Here is a 25,591-nt window from a genome sequence, read left to right on the forward strand (position 1 = left end):
ATCTGAATTTCGGCTCATACTGTGTGGCGCTATGTGGATTTCGGCTCATACTGTGTGGCGCAATGTGGATTTCGGCTCATACTGTGTGGCGCAATCTGAATTTCGGCTCATACTGTGTGGCGCAATGTGGATTTCGGCTCGTACTGTGTGGCGCAATCTGAATTTCGGCTCATACTGTGTGGCGCAATGTGAATTTCGGCTCATACTGTGTGGCGCAATCTGAATTTCGGCTCATACTGTGTGGCGCAATGTGAATTTCGGCTCATACTGTGTGGCGCAATGTGAATTTCGGCTCATACTGTGTGGCGCAATCTGAATTTCGGCTCATACTGTGTGGCGCAATGTGAATTTCAGCTCATACTGTGTGGCGCAATGTGAATTTCAGCTCATACTGTGTGGCGCTATGTGGATTTCAGCTCATACTGTGTGGCGCAATGTGAATTTCAGCTCATACTGTGTGGCGCTATGTGGATTTCGGCTCATACTGTGTGGCGCAATCTGAATTTCGGCTCATACTGTGTGGCGCTATGTGGATTTCGGCTCATACTGTGTGGCGCAATGTGAATTTCAGCTCATACTGTGTGGCGCAATCTGAATTTCGGCTCATACTGTGTGGCGCAATGTGAATTTCGGCTCATACTGTGTGGCGCAATGTGAATTTCGGCTCATACTGTGTGGCGCAATCTGAATTTCGGCTCATACTGTGTGGCGCAATGTGAATTTCAGCTCATACTGTGTGGCGCAATGTGAATTTCAGCTCATACTGTGTGGCGCTATGTGGATTTCAGCTCATACTGTGTGGCGCAATGTGAATTTCAGCTCATACTGTGTGGCGCTATGTGGATTTCGGCTCATACTGTGTGGCGCAATCTGAATTTCGGCTCATACTGTGTGGCGCTATGTGGATTTCGGCTCATACTGTGTGGCGCAATGTGAATTTCAGCTCATACTGTGTGGCGCAATCTGAATTTCGGCTCATACTGTGTGGCGCTATGTGGATTTCGGCTCATACTGTGTGGCGCAATGTGGATTTCGGCTCATACTGTGTGGCGCAATCTGAATTTCGGCTCATACTGTGTGGCGCAATGTGGATTTCGGCTCGTACTGTGTGGCGCAATCTGAATTTCGGCTCATACTGTGTGGCGCAATGTGAATTTCGGCTCATACTGTGTGGCGCAATCTGAATTTCGGCTCATACTGTGTGGCGCAATGTGAATTTCGGCTCATACTGTGTGGCGCAATGTGAATTTCGGCTCATACTGTGTGGCGCAATCTGAATTTCGGCTCATACTGTGTGGCGCAATGTGAATTTCAGCTCATACTGTGTGGCGCAATGTGAATTTCAGCTCATACTGTGTGGCGCTATGTGGATTTCAGCTCATACTGTGTGGCGCAATGTGAATTTCAGCTCATACTGTGTGGCGCTATGTGGATTTCGGCTCATACTGTGTGGCGCAATGTGGATTTCGGCTCATACTGTGTGGCGCAATGTGAATTTCGGCTCATACTGTGTGGCGCAATCTGAATTTCGGCTCATACTGTGTGGCGCAATGTGGATTTCGGCTCGTACTGTGTGGCGCAATGTGGATTTTGGCTCATACTGTGTGGCGCAATGTGAATTTCAGCTCATACTGTGTGGCGCAATCTGAATTTCGGCTCATACTGTGTGGCGCTATGTGGATTTCGGCTCATACTGTGTGGCGCAATGTGGATTTCGGCTCATACTGTGTGGCGCAATCTGAATTTCGGCTCATACTGTGTGGCGCAATGTGGATTTCGGCTCGTACTGTGTGGCGCAATGTGGATTTCGGCTCATACTGTGTGGCGCAATGTGAATTTCAGCTCATACTGTGTGGCGCAATCTGAATTTCGGCTCATACTGTGTGGCGCTATGTGGATTTCGGCTCATACTGTGTGGCGCTATGTGGATTTCGGCTCATACTGTGTGGCGCAATCTGAATTTCGGCTCATACTGTGTGGCGCAATGTGGATTTCGGCTCATACTGTGTGGCGCAATGTGAATTTCGGCTCATACTGTGTGGCGCTATCTGAATTTCGGCTCATACTGTGTGGCGCAATGTGGATTTCGGCTCGTACTGTGTGGCGCAATGTGGATTTCGGCTCATACTGTGTGGCGCAATGTGAATTTCAGCTCATACTGTGTGGCGCAATCTGAATTTCGGCTCATACTGTGTGGCGCTATGTGGATTTCGGCTCATACTGTGTGGCGCTATGTGGATTTCGGCTCATACTGTGTGGCGCAATGTGAATTTCGGCTCATACTGTGTGGCGCAATCTGAATTTCGGCTCATACTGTGTGGCGCAATGTGGATTTCGGCTCGTACTGTGTGGCGCAATGTGAATTTCGGCTCATACTGTGTGGCGCAATCTGAATTTCGGCTCATACTGTGTGGCGCAATGTGGATTTCGGCTCGTACTGTGTGGCGCAATGTGGATTTTGGCTCATACTGTATGGCGCATTCTGAATTTCGGCTCATACTGTGTGGCGCAATGTGGATTTCGGCTCATACTGTGTGGCGCAATGTGAATTTCGGCTCATACTGTGTGGCGCAATCTGAATTTCGGCTCATACTGTGTGGCGCTATGTGGATTTCGGCTCATACTGTGTGGCGCAATCTGAATTTCGGCTCATACTGTGTGGCGCAATGTGGATTTCGGCTCGTACTGTGTGGCGCAATGTGGATTTCGGCTCATACTGTGTGGCGCATTCTGAATTTCGGCTCATACTGTGTGGCGCTATGTGAATTTCGGCTCATACTGTGTGGCGCAATGTGGATTTCGGCTCGTACTGTGTGGCGCAATGTGGATTTCGGCTCATACTGTGTGGCGCAATGTGAATTTCAGCTCATACTGTGTGGCGCAATCTGAATTTCGGCTCATACTGTGTGGCGCTATGTGGATTTCGGCTCATACTGTGTGGCGCTATGTGGATTTCGGCTCATACTGTGTGGCGCAATCTGAATTTCGGCTCATACTGTGTGGCGCAATGTGGATTTCGGCTCATACTGTGTGGCGCAATGTGAATTTCGGCTCATACTGTGTGGCGCTATCTGAATTTCGGCTCATACTGTGTGGCGCAATGTGGATTTCGGCTCGTACTGTGTGGCGCAATGTGGATTTCGGCTCATACTGTGTGGCGCAATGTGAATTTCAGCTCATACTGTGTGGCGCAATCTGAATTTCGGCTCATACTGTGTGGCGCTATGTGGATTTCGGCTCATACTGTGTGGCGCTATGTGGATTTCGGCTCATACTGTGTGGCGCAATGTGAATTTCGGCTCATACTGTGTGGCGCAATCTGAATTTCGGCTCATACTGTGTGGCGCAATGTGGATTTCGGCTCGTACTGTGTGGCGCAATGTGAATTTCGGCTCATACTGTGTGGCGCAATCTGAATTTCGGCTCATACTGTGTGGCGCAATGTGGATTTCGGCTCGTACTGTGTGGCGCAATGTGGATTTTGGCTCATACTGTATGGCGCATTCTGAATTTCGGCTCATACTGTGTGGCGCAATGTGGATTTCGGCTCATACTGTGTGGCGCAATGTGAATTTCGGCTCATACTGTGTGGCGCAATCTGAATTTCGGCTCATACTGTGTGGCGCTATGTGGATTTCGGCTCATACTGTGTGGCGCAATCTGAATTTCGGCTCATACTGTGTGGCGCAATGTGGATTTCGGCTCGTACTGTGTGGCGCAATGTGGATTTCGGCTCATACTGTGTGGCGCATTCTGAATTTCGGCTCATACTGTGTGGCGCTATGTGAATTTCGGCTCATACTGTGTGGCGCAATGTGAATTTCGGCTCATACTGTATGGCGCATTCTGAATTTCGGCTCATACTGTGTGGCGCAATGTGGATTTCGGCTCATACTGTGTGGCGCAATGTGAATTTCGGCTCATACTGTGTTGCGCAATCTGAATTTCGGCTCATACTGTGTGGCGCTATGTGGATTTCGGCTCATACTGTGTGGCGCAATCTGAATTTCGGCTCATACTGTGTGGCGCAATGTGGATTTCGGCTCGTACTGTGTGGCGCAATGTGGATTTCGGCTCATACTGTGTGGCGCATTCTGAATTTCGGCTCATACTGTGTGGCGCAATCTGAATTTCGGCTCATACTGTGTGGCGCAATGTGGATTTCGGCTCGTACTGTGTGGCGCAATGTGGATTTCGGCTCATACTGTGTGGCGCATTCTGAATTTCGGCTCATACTGTGTGGCGCAATCTGAATTTCGGCTCATACTGTGTGGCGCAATGTGGATTTCGGCTCATACTGTGTGGCGCAATGTGAATTTCGGCTCATACTATGTGGCGTAATGTGAATTTGGCTCATACTGTGTGGCGCAATGTGGCTTTCGGCTCATACTGTGTGGCGCAATGTGGATTTCGGCTCATACTGTGTGGCGCATTCTGAATTTCGTCTCATACTGTGTGGCGCAATCTGAATTTCGGCTCATACTGTGTGGCGCAATGTGGATTTCGGCTCATACTGTGTGGCGTAATGTGAATTTCGGCTCATACTGTGTGGCGCAATGTGAATTTCGGCTCATACTATGTGGCGTAATGTGAATTTGGCTCATACTGTGTGGCGTACCGGCCACTTATTATATTATCCCTTTATTATTTTGCTGCAATATAAAAAGACTGAGACACGCTGCCAGCACAGAGTGAGCCACACTGCCAGCACACAGACTGACGTGAAGTGGACCCATCCAGGCCCAAAAAGTGACCATCGGAAGCTATTCATCCCCTGTCCTGCGGCCTGAAGACTGGGACGGAGCTTGTGGGGTCTGAGGTAATGTGAATTCGGCTTATACTGTGTGCGCAATATGAGGTTGGCTCATACTGTGTGGCGCAATGTGAATTTCGGCTCATACTGTGTGGCGCAATCTGAATTTCGGCTCATACTGTGTGGCGCAATGTGGATTTCGGCTCATACTGTGTGGCGCAATGTGGATTTCGGCTCATACTGTGTGGCGCAATGTGGATTTCGGCTCATACTGTGTGGCGCAATGTGAATTTCAGCTCATACTGTGTGGCGCAATCTGAATTTCGGCTCATACTGTGTGGCGCAATGTGGATTTCGGCTCATACTGTGTGGCACAATGTGGATTTCGGCTCATACTGTGTGGCGCAATCTGAATTTCGGCTCATACTGTGTGGCGCAATCTGAATTTCGGCTCATACTGTGTGGCGCAATGTGAATTTCAGCTCATACTGTGTGGCGCAATGTGGATTTCGGCTCATACTGTGTGGCGCAATCTGAATTTCAGCTCATACTGTGTGGCGCTATGTGGATTTCGGCTCATACTGTGTGGCGCAATGTGAATTTCGGCTCATACTGTGTGGCGCAATGTGGATTTCGGCTCGTACTGTGTGGCGCAATGTGGATTTCGGCTCATACTGTGTGGCGCAATGTGAATTTCAGCTCATACTGTGTGACGCAATCTGAATTTCGGCTCATACTGTGTGGCGCTATGTGGATTTCGGCTCATACTGTGTGGCGCAATGTGAATTTCGGCTCATACTGTGTGGCGCTATGTGGATTTTGGCTCATACTGTGTGGCGCAATGTGAATTTCGGCTCATACTGTGTGGCGCAATCTGAATTTCGGCTCATACTGTGTGGCGCAATGTGGATTTCGGCTCGTACTGTGTGGCGCAATGTGGATTTCGGCTCATACTGTATGGCGCATTCTGAATTTCGGCTCATACTGTGTGGCGCAATCTGAATTTCGGCTCATACTGTGTGGCGCAATGTGAATTTCAGCTCATACTGTGTGGCGCAATGTGGATTTCGGCTCATACTGTGTGGCGCATTCTGAATTTCGGCTCATACTGTGTGGCGCAATGTAAATTTCAGCTCATACTGTGTGGCGCAATCTGAATTTCGGCTCATACTGTGTGGCGCAATGTGGATTTCGGCTCGTACTGTGTGGCGCAATGTGGATTTCGGCTCATACTGTGTGGCGCATTCTGAATTTCGGCTCATACTGTGTGGCGCAATCTGAATTTCGGCTCATACTGTGTGGCGCAATGTGAATTTCAGCTCATACTGTGTGGCGCAATGTGGATTTCGGCTCATACTGTGTGGCGCAATCTGAATTTTGGCTCATACTGTGTGGCGCAATGTGAATTTCAGCTCATACTGTGTGGCGCAATGTGGATTTCGGCTCATACTGTGTGGCGCAATGTGGATTTCAGCTCATACTGTGTGGTGCAATGTGGATTTCGGCTCGTACTGTGTGGCGCAATCTGAATTTCAGCTCATACTGTGTGGCGCAATCTGAATTTCGGCTCATACTGTGTGGTGCAATGTGGATTTCGGCTCGTACTGTGTGGCGCAATGTGGATTTCGGCTCATACTGTGTGGCGCATTCTGAATTTCGGCTCATACTGTGTGGCGCAATCTGAATTTCGGCTCATACTGTGTGGCGCAATGTGGATTTCGGCTCATACTGTGTGGCGCAATGTGAATTTCGGCTCATACTATGTGGCGTAATGTGAATTTGGCTCATACTGTGTGGCGTACCGGCCACTTATTATATTATCCCTTTATTATTTTGCTGCAATATAAAAAGACTGAGACACGCTGCCAGCACAGAGTGAGCCACACTGCCAGCACACAGACTGACGTGAAGTGGACCCATCCAGGCCCAAAAAGTGACCATCGGAAGCTATTCATCCCCTGTCCTGCTGCCTGAAGACTGGGACGGAGCTTGTGGGGTCTGAGGTAATGTGAATTCGGCTTATACTGTGTGCGCAATGTGAAGTTGGCTCATACTGTGTGGCGCAATGTGAATTTCGGCTCATACTGTGTGGCGCAATCTGAATTTCGGCTCATACTGTGTGGCGCAATGTGGATTTCGTCTCATACTGTGTGGCGCAATGTGGATTTCGTCTCATACTGTGTGGCGCAATGTGGATTTTGGCTCATACTGTGTGGCGCATTCTGAATTTCGGCTCATACTGTGTGGCGTAATGTGAATTTCGGCTCATACTGTGTGGCGCAATGTGGATTTCGGCTCATACTGTGTGGCGTAATGTGAATTTCGGCTCATACTGTGTGGCGCAATGTGAATTTCGGCTCATACTATGTGGCGTAATGTGAATTTGGCTCATACTGTGTGGCGTACCGGCCACTTATTATATTATCCCTTTATTATTTTGCTACAATATAAAAAGACTGAGACACGCTGCCAGCACAGAGTGAGCCACACTGCCAGCACACAGACTGACGTGAAGTGGACCCATCCAGGCCCAAAAAGTGACCATCGGAAGCTATTCATCCCCTGTCCTGCTGCCTGAAGACTGGGACGGAGCTTGTGGGGTCTGAGGTAATGTGAATTCGGCTTATACTGTGTGCGCAATGTGAAGTTGGCTCATACTGTGTGGCGCAATGTGAATTTCGGCCATGCTGTGTGGCGCAATGTAAATTTGGCTCATATGGTGTGGGGTAATGTACATTTCGGCTCTTAATGTGTGGGGTAATGTGAATTTGGCTCATACTGTGTGGCGCAATGTGAATGTCAGCTCATACTCAGTACCGGCCACTTATTATATTATCCCTCTGTCTACTTTGTAGCAACATAAATGGCGACTACACAGAAAAGAAAAGTTGATGCAGAGTGTCGATCTTCCCAAGAAAAATGGACAAATGAATATTTTTTTCTTGAAGTCAAAGGGAAACCTGTGTGCCTGGTTTGTGGCGATGCATTAGCAGTAATGAAAAAAGCCAATCTGGAGCGTCATTACAGCTCAAAACATGCTAAACTCAGTAAAGTGAGTGGCCAAATGCGTCTGGATAAAATCAATGCTCTTCAGCGGAGTTTGGAATCACAACAAGCCACTTTCAGTAGGCCTCGTTGTGACAAAGACAACGTCATTCAGACAAGTTATGTAGTGAGCGAGGTAATCGCAAAGAGGCTGAGGCCTCATGTAGAGGGAGATTTTGTGAAAGAGTGCATGGTGGCTGCAGCAGAGTTGTTAGCACCAGACAAAGTAAAATTGTTTCAGACTGTTAGTTTGTCCCGGAGAACCGTCTCCGATCGGATTACTGATTTAGCACAAGATATTGAAAAAGCACTGAAACATTCTGCGGTAGATTTCCAATTTTTCTCTCTGGCTTGTGACGAGATAACGGACATAACAAATACTGCCCAACTGGCCATTTTCGTTCGTGGGATCACTGCAGAGTTTGATATGCGAGAGGAACTACTGTCACTGGAAGCCATGCATGGCACTACAAGAGGTGAGGACTTATTTGAGAGACTTGTTTCATCAATGAAAAAACTTGAGCTAACATTTGAAAAGTTAAGTGGCCTTACTACAGATGGAGCTCCAGCCATGGTTGGTTCACAAAAAGTATTAATTGCATTTATCAAGAAAGAACTGATTCGTCTCAGTCTTGATCCAAGTGATTTAATTATATGCCACTGCATCATACACCAAGAAAGTCTCTGCGCACAGTCTCTGCGGCTCAACAATGTGATGTCAACAGTAGTGTCATGCATAAATTTTGTCAAAAGCAGAGGGCTTAACAGCCGCCAGTTTAAGGAGTTACTGAATGACCTTGACTCTGAGTACGGTGATCTTGTTTATCACTGTGAAGTGCGCTGGCTGAGTCACGGGAACATGCTTATGAGGTTTTTTACGAACTGCGGGATGAAGTCCAGCACTCTGAGCCGGCCATAGGCATAGGCAAACTAGGCAGTTGCCTAGGGCATTTGATATGCCTAGGGGCATCAGCAGCTTCTGCTGATTAAAATGATATGCAGCATGCCTTTATTCTGTGTGTAGCATTTCGTATGCAGATACAGCCGCAGTCACACACAGAAGATAGGCATGCTGCATATCATTTTAATCAGCAGAAGCTGCTTGTGCATCCTAGCTACATTGCAATGCAAATAAGATGCATTTTCATTAAAAAAAGGTGCCCGACATTAGCATTGAGGCAAGATTTATGAGGACACATCTGTATCCAAGCAGAGGCAGAGGTCACAGTGTTAGTGGCAGTGTGAGTGCTGTGTGCATGTGAGTGGGTTGGTTGTGCAGTAGTGTTTGGAATATGTGTAAGGAGCATTATGTGTGTCATGTAAAAATGCATTAATAATGTGCAACATATGTGTAAAGGGGCACTATGTGTGTCATTATGTGTATAAGGGCATTAATAATGTGCGGCATATGTGTAACAGGGTACTACTGTATGTGTGTCATTATGTGTATAGGGGCACTAATAATGTGCAGCAAATGTGTAGGGGGTACTATGTGTGTCATTATGTGTATAAGGGCATTAATAATGTGCGGCATATGTGTAAGGGACATTATGTGTAAAAGGGCATTAATAAAGGTTGTCATAATGTGTAAGGCGCATTATGTTTATAAGGACATTAATAATGTGTCTCATATGTGTAAGGGGCATTACTGTGTGGAATTGTGTATAAATGCATTACTAATTTGTGGCATTATGTGTATAAGGTGCTCTACTATGTGGCGTTGCATACAAAAAGGGCACTACTGTGTCGTCTAATGTGAATAAAGAGCAATAGGGTGTGGTGTAATGTGAATAAGGAGCAATTCAGTGTGATGTAATGTGAATAAGGGGCTCTACTGTGAGGAGTAACGTTTATAAGGTAAAGTGATACTACTGTGGGATGTAATATGAATTATGGACACTATCGCATGATCAAATGTGAATAAAGTTGCAGTACTGTGTGGCGTAATTGGAATTGGGGTTACTATTGTGTGGCCATGCCCCTTGCCAGCAAAAACACCCCCCTTTTTGGGCTGTGCGCCAAATGTGCAAACTGTTCCTATTTAAAATATAGGGGATACAAACACCAAAATAAGGACTGCTATGGGTGAGGGGTGATGATGCTGGGAAAGAGGTGCAAGGTCAGAGGCGGTACCAGTGGTGGTGCTAGGGGGCACCAGCCAAAATCTTGCCTAGGGCATCATATTGGTTAGGGCCGGCTCTGCCAGCAGTTCATGGAGATGAAGGGAAAACCTGTGAGGGAACTTGATGATAGCAAATGGCTGTGTGATCTAGCATTCATGGTGGACATTACCAAGTACCTTTCTGAGCTGAACGTCAAGCTGCAGGGCCCCAACCAGCTTCTCAGCTCCTTGCTTTCAAACGTGAAATCATTTGAAGTTAAATTAAGGCTGTGGAAAGTCCAACTGGAAAGGAATAACACAGTGCATTTCTCCACTCTGGAAGGACAAAAGCCTTGTACGACACTTGAAAATGCTGAAGAATGTGCAAATTTAATTGAGGCATTTAATAAAAGATTCAAGGATGTGAAAAGTAAACAAATGGAATTGAACATCTTCGCTACACCATTCAATGTGGAACCAGCTGATGTGCCTGATAACCTACAACACGAAATCATTCAGCTACAAAGCGATGATGAGCTGAAGGCTAGGTACAACAACTTCCCACTGCTTGAGTTCTATAAACGTTACATAAGCAATGATGAATTTCCCACTTTGAGGAGACATGCATTGAAATATGCATCTCTGTTTGGAACAACTTACTGCTGTGAGCAGTTCTTTTCAAAACTTACCATTGCAAAGAGTCGACTGCGCTCCAGACTGACCGACGCAAACCTGGAAAACCAGTTGCGAGTAGCAGCATCATCAGTACCAGCTAACATCAAAAGCCTGAACAAAGAGAAGCAGTTCCAACCATCACATTAAGGGTGAGTTAATTAAATTTTTTACCAAATATAGCAGGCTAATTTTTAAGTTGATCATTTTTGTATGGCCCTCGAAGGATTTTATAAATATCCAAATGGCCCTTGGTAGAAAAAAGGTTCCCCACCCCTGAGTTAGACCATCCTGGATCTGGTCCATGCTGGATGCCAACAGGGTGGTGCTCTCTGAAGACGGCAAACGGGAGTTCATAACTGCATCTGTAGCACAAAAATTTCCATCTGGGAACTTGGCTCTAGATACTTCCCTTGGGGCTGAAATTCCGGTGACCCCTCCTGGGGTTGACGAATCAGACACCTCTCTCAGGGTTGTTTTCTCCAGCACCCCTCGTGGGGTTGACAGATCAGAAACTCCTTTTTGAGAAGACTCATATGCCCCTACTAGAGCTTAAACATTGGATACCCCTCCTTGGGCTGTAGACACGGACGCCCCTCCTTGGGCTGTAGACACGGACGCCCCTCCTTGGGCTGTAGACACAGACGCCCCTCCTTGGGCTGTAGACACAGACGCCCCTCCTTGGGCTGTAGACACAGATGCCCCTCCTTGGGCTGTAGACACAGACGCCCCTCCTTGGGCTGTAGACACAGACGCCCCTCCTTGGGCTGTAGACACAGACGCCCCTCCTTGGGCTGTTGACACAGACGCCCCTCCTTGGGCTGTAGACACAGACGCCCCTCCTTGGGCTGTAGACACAGACGCCCCTCCTTGGGCTGTAGACACAGACGCCCCTCCTTGTGCTGTAGACACAGATGCCCCTCCTTGTGCTGTAGAGACAGACGCCCCTCCTTGGGCTGTAGACACAGACGCCCCTCCTTGGGCTGTAGACACAGACGCCCCTCCTTGGGCTGTAGACACAGACGCCCCTCTTTGGGCTGTAGACACAGACGCCCCTCCTTGGGCTGTAGACACAGACGCCCCTCCTTGGGCTGTAGACACAGACGCCCCTCCTTGGGCTGTAGACACAGACGCCCCTCCTTGGGCTGTAGACACAGATGCCCCTCCTTAGGCTGTAGACACAGACGCCCCTCCTTAGGCTGTGAAGATGGTCAGTGCTTACTGTCACAACTGAGGGCTGGTGCTGACCAGGGGGAAGCCTCAGTTGTAGGGACTGAGGTATATGTGTACCTGGGAGGCAGTACAGGGTTCTTGGACATGCAGGGAACCTTTAGAACAAATGCCCGAAGGCGTGACCAAGACAACAAAGGAAAGTTCAAAGGTTTTATTAAACACAGTTCAGAGGAATACTGATGACTTGGTACTGGTAATAGGAAACACAGTTCAGAGGAATACTTGGGATCGATGACGGAACACCGATGGTGACTTGGAAATCGATGGCGGAACACCGATGGTTACTGGAGATCGATGGCTGTACTGCAGAGAAAGTCCATGGAAGGACAGCACACTGGAATCTCTGAAGACAATTGAAGCACTCACATCTTTCCACCCCAGGAACAGGATATTTATACCTGCTGGGAAGCAGGGATTGGCTGGGCAATTAAGCAGAGTCTAGAGTGCAGCTGCTGGGTAATCAGGCTGAAACCAGAGTGCAGCTGATATGCTGAAAGGTAACATGTGACGAGGAAAACATGGCTGCGCCCATGTTAGCTTTTGGAGGGAAAGATTGTTTGTAACTTGCATGTGAGCTTTAACCATGAAGCTGCCAGAATCACAGTAAAGAGATTAGAGACAATGAGATGCAGCGTGCTGCATGCAGACAGTGCAGATGGAATCCAGGCTTGGAACACTGGGACAGTCTCAGGAGGCATTTGGAAGGTAAATACTGATTTAGGAATTACCTGGATCGTGACACCCTTTGGACAGAGCTTCTTCCCTGCTCACCGCATTCATGACCCCGATAGGGCAGTATGTCTTCCTTCGCATGCCCTATGGAATCACTACGGGCAGTGAGGTCTTCCAGCGCTACATGGAGCAACTGTTTGCAGGCTATCCCTGTTAAATCATCGTCGATTACATCTTCGAGTGGGGCCGCACCAAGGAAGAACACGACAAGCGGCTGCACCAGGTACTTGATCGGGACTGTGCTTTGAACCTCAAGCTCAACCCAGACAAATGTAAGTTTAGAGTCACCGAAGTGGCGTACGTGGGCCACATGCTCACTAGTCAAGGCGTCACACTGGACCCGAATAAAATCACTGCCATCCAGCAAATGCCGCCTCCGGCTGACCAACAGGCACTGCAACGTTTCCTGGGGATGACTAACTACCTGTCTAGATTTGTTCCGCAATACAGTGAAACCATGGCACCTTTGCGGCAGCTACTCCACCAGGACTCAGAATGGTGCTGGCTGGACACACACACAGCTGCTGTTGATTAAAGACCATGCTAACCAATCCACCGGTCCTGCAATACTTCAACATGCGTGATCCGGTACTCCTCTCTGACGACGCTTCACAGAGTGGTCTCGGGGCTGTGTGCCTCTAACACTGCAGACCGGTGGCTTTTGCTTTCAGGGCCCTCACTGACACTGAAACCAGGTTTTCACAAATTGAGAAAGAACTGTTGGCGCTAGTGTTCGCCTGCAACTGCTTCCATGACTTCATCTATGGCTGTCCTGTTACGGTGGAAACCGACCATCAGCCTCTTATCACCATACTTAAGAAGCCCATCCACTCTGCTTCTTCCCGTATTTAGGGCATGATGCTCAAGCTGCAGCGGTACAACCTGGATGTTGTATATAAGCGAGGTAGAAGAAATGTACGTTGCTGATGCTCTGTCTCGAGCCTTCCTACCGACTACTGACATGAACGCTGCTGAGGATGGCTATGAGGTCATGGCTGTGGAAGTGCTCGCTACCAAGTGGCTGGAAGAGCTACATGCTGCTACACTTGCGGATGATCTTTGCCAGCGTCTCTCTGCTGTGATTATCAACAGCTCGCCATCCTCTTCCAAGGAACTGCCGCACTGCCTTCGCCCCTTCTACTGTATGAGAGATGAGCTCACCGTGTCTGATGGTGTCATCCTATGGGGTCATCGTTTCGTGATTCCGGCTGCCCTTCAGATGTTCTACACCCAGCAGATGCACCAGAGCCATGCCGGCCTGGAGGCTACCAAGCGTAGGGCCCGTGAAACCGCAGTCTGGCCCTCCATGTACGGTGACATTGACCATGCTGTCTTGTTTTGTGCATCCGGCAATGCCTTGAGTCCACACCTGCCATGGGAGCCCATGCTGCTCCATGACATTCCTGATCTTCCATGGTCCATTCTTGCGGCTGATTTATTCAAATGGAGGGGGAAGGAGTACCTGGTACTAGTTGACTCCTATCCAGGATGGTTCGAGATAAACTACTTGCCCAGCACCACAAGTCAAATGGTCATTGCAAAGCTGAAGAGACACTTTGCCACACATGGCACCCCACAGCAGCTGATCACTGATAATGCCATACAATTCAAGAGTAGAGAGTTCAAGGACTTTGTGAATACATGGGACTTCCAGCACATCACGAGTAGTCCACACTACCCACAGTCAAATGGATTGGCAGAGCGTGCAGTCCGCTCTGAAAAGCACCTAATGGCGAAGTGTGCACGAGATGGATCGGACATATACTTGGCAGTGTTAAACTTGAGAAACACGCCCTGAGATGGACTTCCATCCCCTGCACAGTGCCTTTTAGCACGGCGCACCCGCACAGGTATCCCAATGGCAAAGCAGCTCCTGCAACCCAGTGTAGAGCCACAGGTACGGGAGAACATCAGCAAGCGCAGAATAGCTGCCAAAGCTTCTTATGACAGATCAGCGCACCACCTGTCACCACTGTCTCCAGGCCAGCCTGTCCGCATGCAAACCGAGCAAGGATTTGACAGAATGGCAATGGTTCAGCATCCTGCAGGTCGTCCAAATAGCTACGTGGTACAGTCTGATAATGCCCTCTATGAACGCAACCGCTGCCATCTGTTAAATGTACCTGAAGAAAGCTCTACACAGCCTGACTCATCAGTTTCTACCACACCTGCAACCAGTGTTAGTGATGATTCGCATTGCATGGACAGTCCTTCCTCAGAGACCACTTCTGAAGTAATAGAGCCCTCTGGTGTCACAGGGGACATGCCTATAGGTTCCCAGTGTACCATTACCAGACCGGGCCGTGTGTCCAAACCCAACTCAAAGTTCCAAGACTTTATTGTATAATGTCTTTTCTTTTGTTCATGTCTAACATTGTCACATTGATGTATTTGTTTCATCTATGTTCTGCATCCTTCCAGTTTGAAATGGGGGATTTAAATGCATGCTGTGCATCATGGGAAATTATGTCATGCCGAGGTGACTCACTTCCTGTTTGTCTCCTATTACTTCCACTTGGTGTCTGACTCATGCTGAGTAAAGACACGTATTACACTGATGCTGTGTCATCCTGAGTTTGTTGTTACACATCTACACTAGCTTCCCTTAGCATCCCATGCACTGACACCACTTGTGATAAAGAAGCTGTGTGGTGGAAACACTTACTAACTCTGGACTTCTCCACTATATATTTAATCAGGATGTCCGCAGTCCAGTAACCAATACACAGTAAATGTTCATGACCCTGTAACTAGCTAACAGATATCTACTCGCTAGCCATCGAACAGCTTTCCCAGCATCGTTCATAGAGATAAATGGCCCTGACATATACCTTAGAGTCCTCCTCCTGCTCCCAGACTGGCAGGCACCCACCCTGCCTTCATAAGGAAGTGCTTTACAGCTGCTCTGTTCTGATCAGTCACATGCCTTCAGCTGTGCCAGCTACCATGTTATATTTATGTACAGAACAGCTCCTTCTGTGGATTGCACAGTGCAGCCACATCTGACTACAATACAGCGCTCTATCACCTAATGACCAGTACACCATCAAAGACTTGTCACCTGTTGACCAGCATACAGTTTAGAGCCCCATAATCTGATGACCATTATATCACTGTTAGAGAAGTAATCAGGCTCTTGCATCAGTTACATTATTATTCACCACATACACCACTATGATTGCTGAAAAGAGTAAATCGGACTAATTATCATTATTATGCATTTGAAACTCAACTCATTGGCCCCTAAAGGCTGCCAGGAATCCACTCCCTGTTACTTCTTGTCAGCTACAGTATCCGATCCATGTATTTTCAGGATTTTGTGGTATTTCTCAGCAATAATTTGAATTTACCACACTGCATTGGCTATGCCATATTGTACATAATTCCCGGCATCCTTGCTTGCAGACTATTTAGCTTAGCTTTTAGGTGTGTCATGTACATTAATTATTCATTTGTAATTTGTACTAAGTTCCGAATTTTGCTTTGAAAATCTAGCAGGAGAAAGCTTTGCCAGTGTTAGTCAGCATTCCACGATGACTGATGTCATACATACTTGTCCCATGCACAGTGCTGTTTCCCTGAGCAAATTCAGTCATCCTTCCCATGAGCCTCGCATTGCATGCCAGGGATAACAAATACCTTCAAAGTGAATATTATTGTTTCTTTGACTTTTTCCATTACTTTAAGTAGAAATGAAAAACTCTTCAGCAGAGCAGACAGCAGTTCATTTTCCCAGAGGTCTCGCCCACATCAGAAATTTTAATTAATATCTCTCTCCGTCTTCAGATAACGGTTTGATTTCCACGATCATGTTAGCGCTTAGGAAGACTGAAATGTTTATAGGGGTGACTTTATCAGTAGCTGAAACAAACTGTTAACTCCACCTTAATCAATTATCTTCAAATCTGGGTAAATATCCCAGATTGCCACCTCAAACTTAATATTTCCAAAACAGAATTAATTATATTTCCACCGGCCAATAGTAGTTTCCAACCTAATATCTCTATCACTGTTGAGAACTCGGCAATCATCCCTACCCCACAAGCTCGCTGCCTAGGTGTCATTCTTTTCTCTGATCTGTCCTTTGTTCCCCACATTCAATCTGTCTCAAGATCATGTTACATACATCTAAGAAACATATCCAAAATACGACCATATCTTACACAAGACACAGCAAAAACTCTAATCCACGCTCTCATTATCTCCCGCATTGATTATTGTAATAATCTCCTGACTGGTCTTCCCAAACATAGGCTCTCACCACTACAATCCATTTTGAATGCAGCTGCGAGGCTAATCTTCCTCGCTAGACATTCATCATCTGCAGATCCGCTCTGTCAGTCCCTCCATTGGTTACCATTATTCTACCGTATTAAATATAAAATACTTTTACTGACATACAAGGCTATTAACCAAACTGCACCAACGTACATCTCTTCACTCATCTCAAAATATCTCCCTACCCGACCTCTCCGCTCTGCACAAGATCTACGTCTCTCATCCACACGCATTACTTGTTCACACTCAAAATTGCAGGACTTTATCCGGGCTTCACCCACTCTGTGGAATGCCCTCCCATGCACAATAAGACTCACCTCTAGTCTCCAAACCTTTAAATGTTCCCTGAAAACTCACCTCTTCAGACAAGCCCATCAAATTCCAGACCCACCCACATAACCTTCAATGCTTCCCTATCTAATTACATCCTCTCTGTACAGTATACATAACATAACATAACATATCTTGTCTTCTTTACTCTCACACCCTCCTGACACTTTGCCAACATTGCTGGGTGATCATATCATATAACCCATAAAGAACCTAGCAATCTGGTGGACCATTATGCAATAGATAGCATCTATCCTTGTGTATCAATGCCTATTTCCCTATAGATTGTAAGCTTGCGAGCAGGGCCTTCCTATCTCTATGTCTATCTATCTATCTATCTATCTATCTATCTATCTATCTATCTATCTATCTATCTATCTATCTATCTAGTTTTGTTCTATTACTGCTGTTCTAATTGTAAAGCGCAACAGAATATGCTGCGCTATATAAGAAACTGTTAATAAATAAATAATAAAATAAATAAATATCCCATGTTGACTGTTCATTTATGTAGTCATGCAGGTTTATTTACTCTTATTTTAATTATCGTAGATTTGTAAGGTGCTAGGTGCACCACTGCCCCATGGAGTTTGAAAAACATAGCATACTGACAACAGAGGTCACAGAGGGGTATTAACGCCCGTGGGGTTACCATGTGCCCCCCTATACCTGCTGCTGGTGGCCATTTTTCAGATTATATTTTTGGAAGTTGGCGCATGACAGCGCAAAGTCTCTGGCACACCATGTGCAGTGGTGCCGAGAGAGGGGGGTACAAATTACCCGGGGTCTGGTCTGATGGCTTCGGAGCTGCTAATCTTAGCAAGTGAAGCTTTTGCCCAAAAAAGATGACAGACGCCTACCGGAGCCATGGCAAACTTATTCGCAACTGCATGCACATATGCAGACTATACGCAAGAACGAGGAACATTGACTGCTAGGGTTGCCCTATGGCTACGCAGACTGGCCGCGGCAGTAGTGACACTGGCACCATGTTTCTTTAAGTACACGATCGCAACTGAGGGCAGATTGCCATCCTAGATTATTAAATAGGCATGCGGCCTTTGTGAGAGTTTGACCTTATGTGACATGAACTAATGACCATATTAGAGCATTTAATGTTGGACGCATTTATCCATAAAATGCATGTAGTAAATATGGAGCCATCTAGAGTGGAGAAGCGAGCCTGTAGAGAAGTTGCCCATGGCAACCAATCAGCTGCTCGGTACAACTGTATAGTATGCAAATTATAAATGGTACTTCAATGCTGATTGGTTGTCGTAGGCAACTTCTCCACTGGCTCACTTCTCCACACTTTTCACTGCTTCATGAATAGACCGGGATATGTGCAACTCAGCATAGTGGGTTAAACGTGACTATGAACACACATGTAAAACATCACAAGATGCGGCAACTTACTGGAGACATCGGTCACCACCTGTAGATTTCCAAAATGGCCAAGTCATGGTGGAGCATAGCAGTGGCTGTGCCTCATAGCAAACTTTGGGGGAGAGTCCCGCCATGCTGGGCCTTGATCCCAAATGGGGGTTCACTGTATATACTGTATGTACAGTATGTATGTATATCTTTTTATCTGTATATTTATATGTTATTACTTTCAGATTTTTTTGTGTTTGTTTATCACGCCATGGAAAGTGCTCCCAGTTCCGCCGGGTGAGTCATTGCATACTCCGGCTGCTCCATATTGATCATGCTGTCATCCCCATCACTTTTATACTCCCTTCATTGTATTACAGGACATTTAATCCACCGTCTTCCACTACAGAATGTACCAGAAACAATGCCGTTACGTGACACCTAACTGTTTTCTTGGTAATGGACGTGAATTATTGCTAGCCAGCGCCTGTCATGAAAATGGTTCATTCTGTTCCAGCGTGTAGGATGCAGTGTATCTGATACGTGACTGATCACACAACGACCTTACTCTCTTATAACCCTGCCAGGAACAACACAGGTTATGGACAGAATTATTCACACAGTTCCACACAGAACGTCTCATGACTATCGGGGATGTAGGAAATATGAGTAGGTAAAAACGAAGGGTGCTGGGCAAAGAGAACAGAGGCATCCTACATAGCAGGCAATATTTTTTATCATTTTTGCTGGTTTGATTATAAGTCATCACTGGGTTTTGGTTTTTCAAAAATGGCCTCACTGGTTTTGGATTGGATCTGATTATTTTTTCTTCAAAAACTGATTAAAAAAAGCTAAAATTGCAGAAATTGGTCCTTTTTTTGTTCCTACAGCAGGCATTTCCAACCACGGTCCTCAAGGCACACTAACAGTCCTGGTTTTAGTGCTATCCAGGCTTGAGCACAGGTGACTTAATTAACACCTCAGTTATTTTGATTTAACCATCTGTGCTGCAGCCTGGATATCACTAAAACCTGCACTGTTAGTGTGCCTTGAGGACCATGGTTGGGAATGCCTGTCCTACAGAATTTTGACCTCAATAACATTGATTTACAGTAATTTCCCATCATTTCCAGTCAAGTTTGACCACCTCACAGCTCACAATATTGTTTTCATCCCCTTTAGGCTAAAGGCTGCAGCGAGTTGACTGGTTACTAAGCGACAGAGCAGCGGCACAAACACACAGCAGTTTATAGCACATATATGAAACCTTGCCACACAGCAGTGACATAAACTAGAGGATGGGTGGGAGAGCCCAAGGACAATTACATCTTGCACCACTTTTCTTTTATGTCACTGCTGTGTGGCAAGGTTTCATACAGTATATGTGCTATAAACTGCTGTGTGTTTGTGCCGCTGCTCTGTCCCTTAGTAACCAGTCAACTCGCTGCAGCCTTGGCCTAAAGCAGATGAAAACAAAAAAGTGGTGCAAGATGTAATTGTCCTTGGGCTCTCCCACCCATCGTCTAGTTGGATATTAAAAAGAACCTGCACATGTTTTACAATCCATCCAATTCAGCTATAGGAACTGCCACTTTTATGGTTGAAGTGCATGGGTTTTTTGGGCCCACACAAACAATTTCTTGGAAGGACTACCTTCAATCACTAATGAGGTGGTTGATGATGAGGGTATTAATTACAACAAATTATTATAATTTTGTAAAATAAATTTCATGAACTCGCCCAAAATGATGTAACATGGAGGAGGTGCCTAGATGTTTAACGTCCCAAGCCGATGCCTTCAAAAACGTTGTCAGAATTTGGGCAAAAATAATCCCATACCCAAGAGGTGGCTTTTTTGGTTTTATGCTCCGCAATCACTATGGCTTTCCTTTTATCACGAGCAAGAACTGCTTCCACTGGTGCCTGACTTACACAAACAACATCCTCATTAGCGCCAGTGTCAGCTACACACACATCCCCCTCGTTCTCTTGCACTTCCACAGTAGCATCCTCAATTTCTATTTTAGCATGCTGACTTTTGCTGCTCATACCCACATTTGCAGAGGGTGCAGAAATGGAAGAGGAAGGAGGCTCTTCTATGAGTACAGTATCAGAAAGGTCAGGCTCGCACATAGCACTCGTGGACGCACTTAGACTCTCCTCAGGGATTTGTGTCATTTCTGTTTCTAAACACACATGGGGAAATTTACAAAGCTCCCGATTTTGACCGAGATGGTGTTTTTCTTCAAAGTGTCATCTCGGGAATTTACTAAACTCAAATCACGGCAGTGATGAGGGCATTCGTATTTTTATTACGGCTGTGTAGTAAAAATACGAATGAATACACCATCGGTCAAACGCGGCTGTTTAGATCTAGAACTCGGTCATTTACTAAGCATTCGTATTTGAAATCTCTACCGTGAAAATGGATTTGCGGCCGGAAAAAATTACTAATCGTACAAAAAGCCTAAAAAAAAGTAGACCTGCTTTTGAGAAGCGTGTTTACATGTGTTGTCAATTCTACATTAGTCACACCTGACTTTTTGGACCTTTAAAAGGGGCCCAAGCACATTTTTCACCACTCTCAATCTGAAATAGCTGCTACTGTGTGTAGTACTGCTGTCTTGTTTGCTGGGTGATACCTGACACTGCTCCATGAGGCTACAATAAACCCTGGCCAGGAAAATCAACAGGGTAAGCAGGTTGTACATGTTCCCCGTAGGCCTGCCATGGCTTGTTTTTTTATTGGGACTTTAAACGATATCAAATTTGCTGATGACCATGTTATACAGATGCTCAGACTAAATGTAATTATTTTTTTCCCTCTGTATGACCTTGTCAAACTGACCCTAGACCCTGAGACAGTACGCTCTCGCTCTGTCTCAGGCCTGCACAAACTCCTGCCTGTGTTGCACTTTATGGCTACCGGCAGCTTCCAGCCTGTGACTGGCAATGTAATTAGTATCTCACAGGCCACCTTTTAAAAATATTTAGTTCAGGTGAGTTAAAACATACATACACGTCTATGTCTAAGTGGTGCTTCTGTAATGTAAGAGAAAACAGTATTGTATTGATTACAGGTCATGACACTCACCTTTAATTTTTGAAGGGCCACTCAGGTTTTGGATGTCTTGGATGGCTACATAGATGCCTCTCTCTGCTTCCCTACCCAGGAGTCGCAGTGGTATGCAGTCAGGGTAGCTTTATCTGATCTCGCGGCCATGGACAATGTGCTGGGTGACATAGCTTAGACACATGTTGAGTTGAGGACACCTAGGGGCAGGCAATATATTTCTAACAATCCACATCTGGCCCAAGACACTAATGTGCATGTGGTTTGTGGAGCTAATTAAACAATACACATATTGCGTGTTCACAATTTATTAATTTAAACACACAACTTTTTGAGACCAATCTAAAAGAAAAAACACTGTAATGGTCAATATATTCTGACCGAACATTATTAATGTTTTTTTTTGTGTGTGCTGGGTGCCGAGGAATGTGCTGGCTCGTTGGTGCGGGTTCGACTTGAGCGTCGGACTGGGGAATGAACTGGGGTGTGGCTTGGTGTCATTGTCCCAGAACTAGATGTGGCATGGTGTGATGCCAACACACTAAGGCTTTGGCTTAGATTGTTCAAGCTTGCTGTGAGCTGAGTGTTAGCGGCAGTGTTGTTAGCTATCATGCGTGAGAGGTTGTCGTTGATCATTTGGTTGTGTTGTATGATCTGTATAAGTGATTGTTGCTGCCGCTGCTGATCATCCAAGATGCGTTGGAGGTTTGACTGCATTTGGGTGTTGTCTGCCCTCATCTGTTCCATGGAGTTAGCGATTCGGCCCACCTGCACTATAAGTCTGCCTGAGTTGCGACTCAGTCTAGGCAAATGATGGGGCAGACTTGACAGGTATTGGCTGTGGGTGTTGAGGCTTGCGCAGTATTGCACCTGTTGTGACGACCAATGGCTCCAAAACTCTGGGCCCATTTGTGTGTCAACTTGTGTTGTGCTCAATTGGGGGCTGTGTGATGTTTGGGGTGGTTGGGGTATGTCCTGCGGCGTGGTTGGCTGAGTCGGATCGATGGGCTGCAGGTGGAGTGTGAAGGTCTCCTGGTCACGTTCCTGCTGGGCATCCTCGGTGATGATGCCTGGGTCTGTATGGGGTTGAAGATAGCCACTATTTAGTAAATATGTAGCATTGGTCTTACTATAGCTTTACCTCAACATGCATTACTTCTTAATATTATTAATGTTGTAATTGCTAAATAGATTGTGGCATAAACTTAACTATGATGCTCACCTTTTTTTAAAAATATGTGGCTTCTAACGTTCACTACTCATTTGTTTTTTTGGTGGAATAGTAGGATTGTTCAGCCTCTCACTAAGCCCTTTCTGGCAAATTTGAAGCCTACAGTATAACCACCTTTACTTTTCAATAATCTGTTCAGAAGAGGTGTTTGTAGAACGGTGTTTTATTATTCAGTAAAGGGATCACAGATATGATGCGTTGATTTGATGTACAATACGATATGATGATATGTGATAATGAGGTAAAACTGTTAATGAAACAAGAATATGCAATTATGATATGCATGTGAAAAGCAAAATGGATATACACAAGTACATATAACATGGGCTGTGCAAACATGTGATTACATGTGCAAGTATAAACTACAGTGCAGCTAACATTACTCACTGGCTAAACAGGTTGAGATGAGACATTTAATATACAAACTCACCATCGAATGCTATATGAGAGTTGGACCCATGTAAAGCATGACTGTCTGGGACCATGAGGGAAGTAGAAAGGCTGATCCCAGCTTCTTCATCCCAGAATGCATTGCAAGACTGGCTACAAGAGGCTATGAGGGTCAAATTAATTGATGGGACTGACCACCAGATGGGGCAATAATACAACTTTCTGTAGTAAAGGTAATCAGATCTACACAAAGCAAATGCTGAAGGCATGACACTCCCCGTCTGGTATCACTGGTACCATATTTTAAACTCTAAACAGATAACAATAAGAATAGTTCAGTCACTGGTCTGAGGAACAACTTAGTCTCTCCTCGCTTACAGATCTTGACCTCAACCTTACGAACCTTCCCATCCTTGCTTGGGAACGTCTTGGTGACAAGACTTAAAGACCATTCGTTGCGTTGTGACTGGCAATCTCTGACGAGCACAATGTCACCTGGTTTTAAGTTGGGTTTGGCAACTTGCCACTTGCTCCTTGACTGCAGGGTAGAAAGGTATTGTCTTTTCCATCTGTCCCAAAAGGTGTTTGCAAGGCTTTGAACTTGTCTCCATTGACGTTTGAACAGGTCTTTGGTATTGAATTCTCCAGGAGGAGCATAGGTAATCCCGGTCTTCTGTGTAAGAAGAGTGGCCGGAGTAAGTAGAAGTGGGTCTTCTGGGTCATTAGACACTGAAGTCAATGGTCTTCCGTTGACAATAGCTGAGACTTCAGCCATGAAGGTTGTTAAGCTCTCGTGAGTAAGTCTTGCAGTTCCCAGTTGCAAGAATATGGAATCAAGGATTCTGCGTATCATGCCGATCATCCTTTCCCAGGCACCTCCCATATGAGAAGAATGAGGCGGGTTGAAGGTCCATGTACAACCTTGCTCACTGAGATATCTCTCTATGCTTTTAGTGTCAATGTTCGAATTAATTTGTAATTCTTTGGCTGCTCCAATGAAGTTGGTACCTCTGTCGGACCGGATGTGTTTTACTGGGCCACGGATAGCAATGAAGCGTCTAAAGGCATTGATGAAGCTTGAAGTGTCCATTGATTCTATAACTTCGATGTGAACAGCTCTGATGCTCATACAAGTGAATACAACCGCCCAGCGCTTGCTGTTCGCATTCACACCTCTAGTATGTCGTGTGATGACAGTCCATGGACCAAATACATCAAGACCAACATTGGAGAAAGGAGGGTCTGTACTAAGTCTGTCTGTTGGAAGATTAGCCATCTTCTGAGTTTGGGAAGTACCACGAAGTCTACGGCAAATGATACATTTGAAGATTGTGCTGCTTACATACCTTTTCGCTCCAATAATCCAGAACCCAGCTGATCGTAGAGCTCCTTCGGTAAACAATCGTCCTTGGTGTTTGACTTCGTTGTGATAGTGTTGCACAATTAAAGAAGCTATGTGGTGACTCCCAGGAATGATTAAAGGATTTTTCTCATTTGTCTCCAAGTTTGCTTCTTGAAGACGGCCTCCTACTCTCAATAAATGATTTTCATCAAGAAAAGGGTCTAGCTTTTTTAAGGTGCTGTCTTTGGGAATAGGATTTCCACTGTTAATGCAGTCGATCTCTCCGGAAAAGATTTGGTGCTGCACAACACGGATGATAAGGTTCTTGGATCGTTGTGTTTCTTCTGGTGCGTAAACATTTTGACAGTGGTGCCAACCTTTACATCCATTCACACTTACAGATGCGTTGCGTTTAAATGAATGGACTATGTGAGTTAAGCAGGTAATGGTTCTGACAAGTGATTTCCAAGTTGAAAATCTTTGGAATCTGTGAGGCTGAAGTTGACAATCTGAAGTTACGGTATGGATTGTAGTTATTTGTGGACGAATTTCAACATCTGAGTCTGCGTCTACTAGCTTGAATATGCTACTTTCAGGATTGTTCGAATCTGCCTTGTACAGGAATTCAGGTCCTCTGAGCCATGTAGTGTCTTTGAGGATACTGGCTGGGACAGCTCTTGTAGCGTGATCTGCTGGATTGTGAGCAGTAGATACATAGTGCCACTGTTTTGGATTGGTGGATCTTCTGATTCTTAGCACACGATTGCTGACATAAACATGGAACCGTCTGGTCTCGTTGCATATGTAGCCTAATACTACCTTACTGTCTGTGTAGAAATCTGCTTCAGAGAGTCCAATTGGTAACTCAGATGAAATGAGCTCAGCTAATTCTACAGCTAGTACTGCAGCACAAAGTTCAAGTCTGGGCACTGTGTGTTCTGGACGTGGAGCTAACTTTGCTTTGCCCATGACAAATCCAATATGACATTGTCCCTTGATGTCCATGGTCTTAAGATATGCAACTGCAGCAATTGCTT

At 45.9% G+C, this 25,591-nt stretch overlaps 1 protein-coding gene across 1 annotated transcript; it reads right to left on the reverse strand.

Annotated features, from left to right (window-relative positions):
- Positions 1–21,918: 21,918 nt before the first annotated feature.
- Positions 21,919–23,746, reverse strand: LOC134929489 (uncharacterized). Its single transcript, XM_063925097.1, has 2 exons — positions 23,253–23,746; positions 21,919–22,667 (listed from the first exon to the last, which is right to left on the reverse strand). Exons 1-2 carry the CDS (start codon positions 23,479–23,481, stop codon positions 21,982–21,984), a joined length of 915 nt encoding a protein of 304 aa, XP_063781167.1. The 5' UTR covers positions 23,482–23,746; the 3' UTR covers positions 21,919–21,981.
- Positions 23,747–25,591: the final 1,845 nt, after the last annotated feature.

This window comes from Pseudophryne corroboree, chromosome 5 (genome assembly GCF_028390025.1).
Source record: "Pseudophryne corroboree isolate aPseCor3 chromosome 5, aPseCor3.hap2, whole genome shotgun sequence".
NCBI lineage: Eukaryota > Metazoa > Chordata > Amphibia > Anura > Myobatrachidae > Pseudophryne > Pseudophryne corroboree.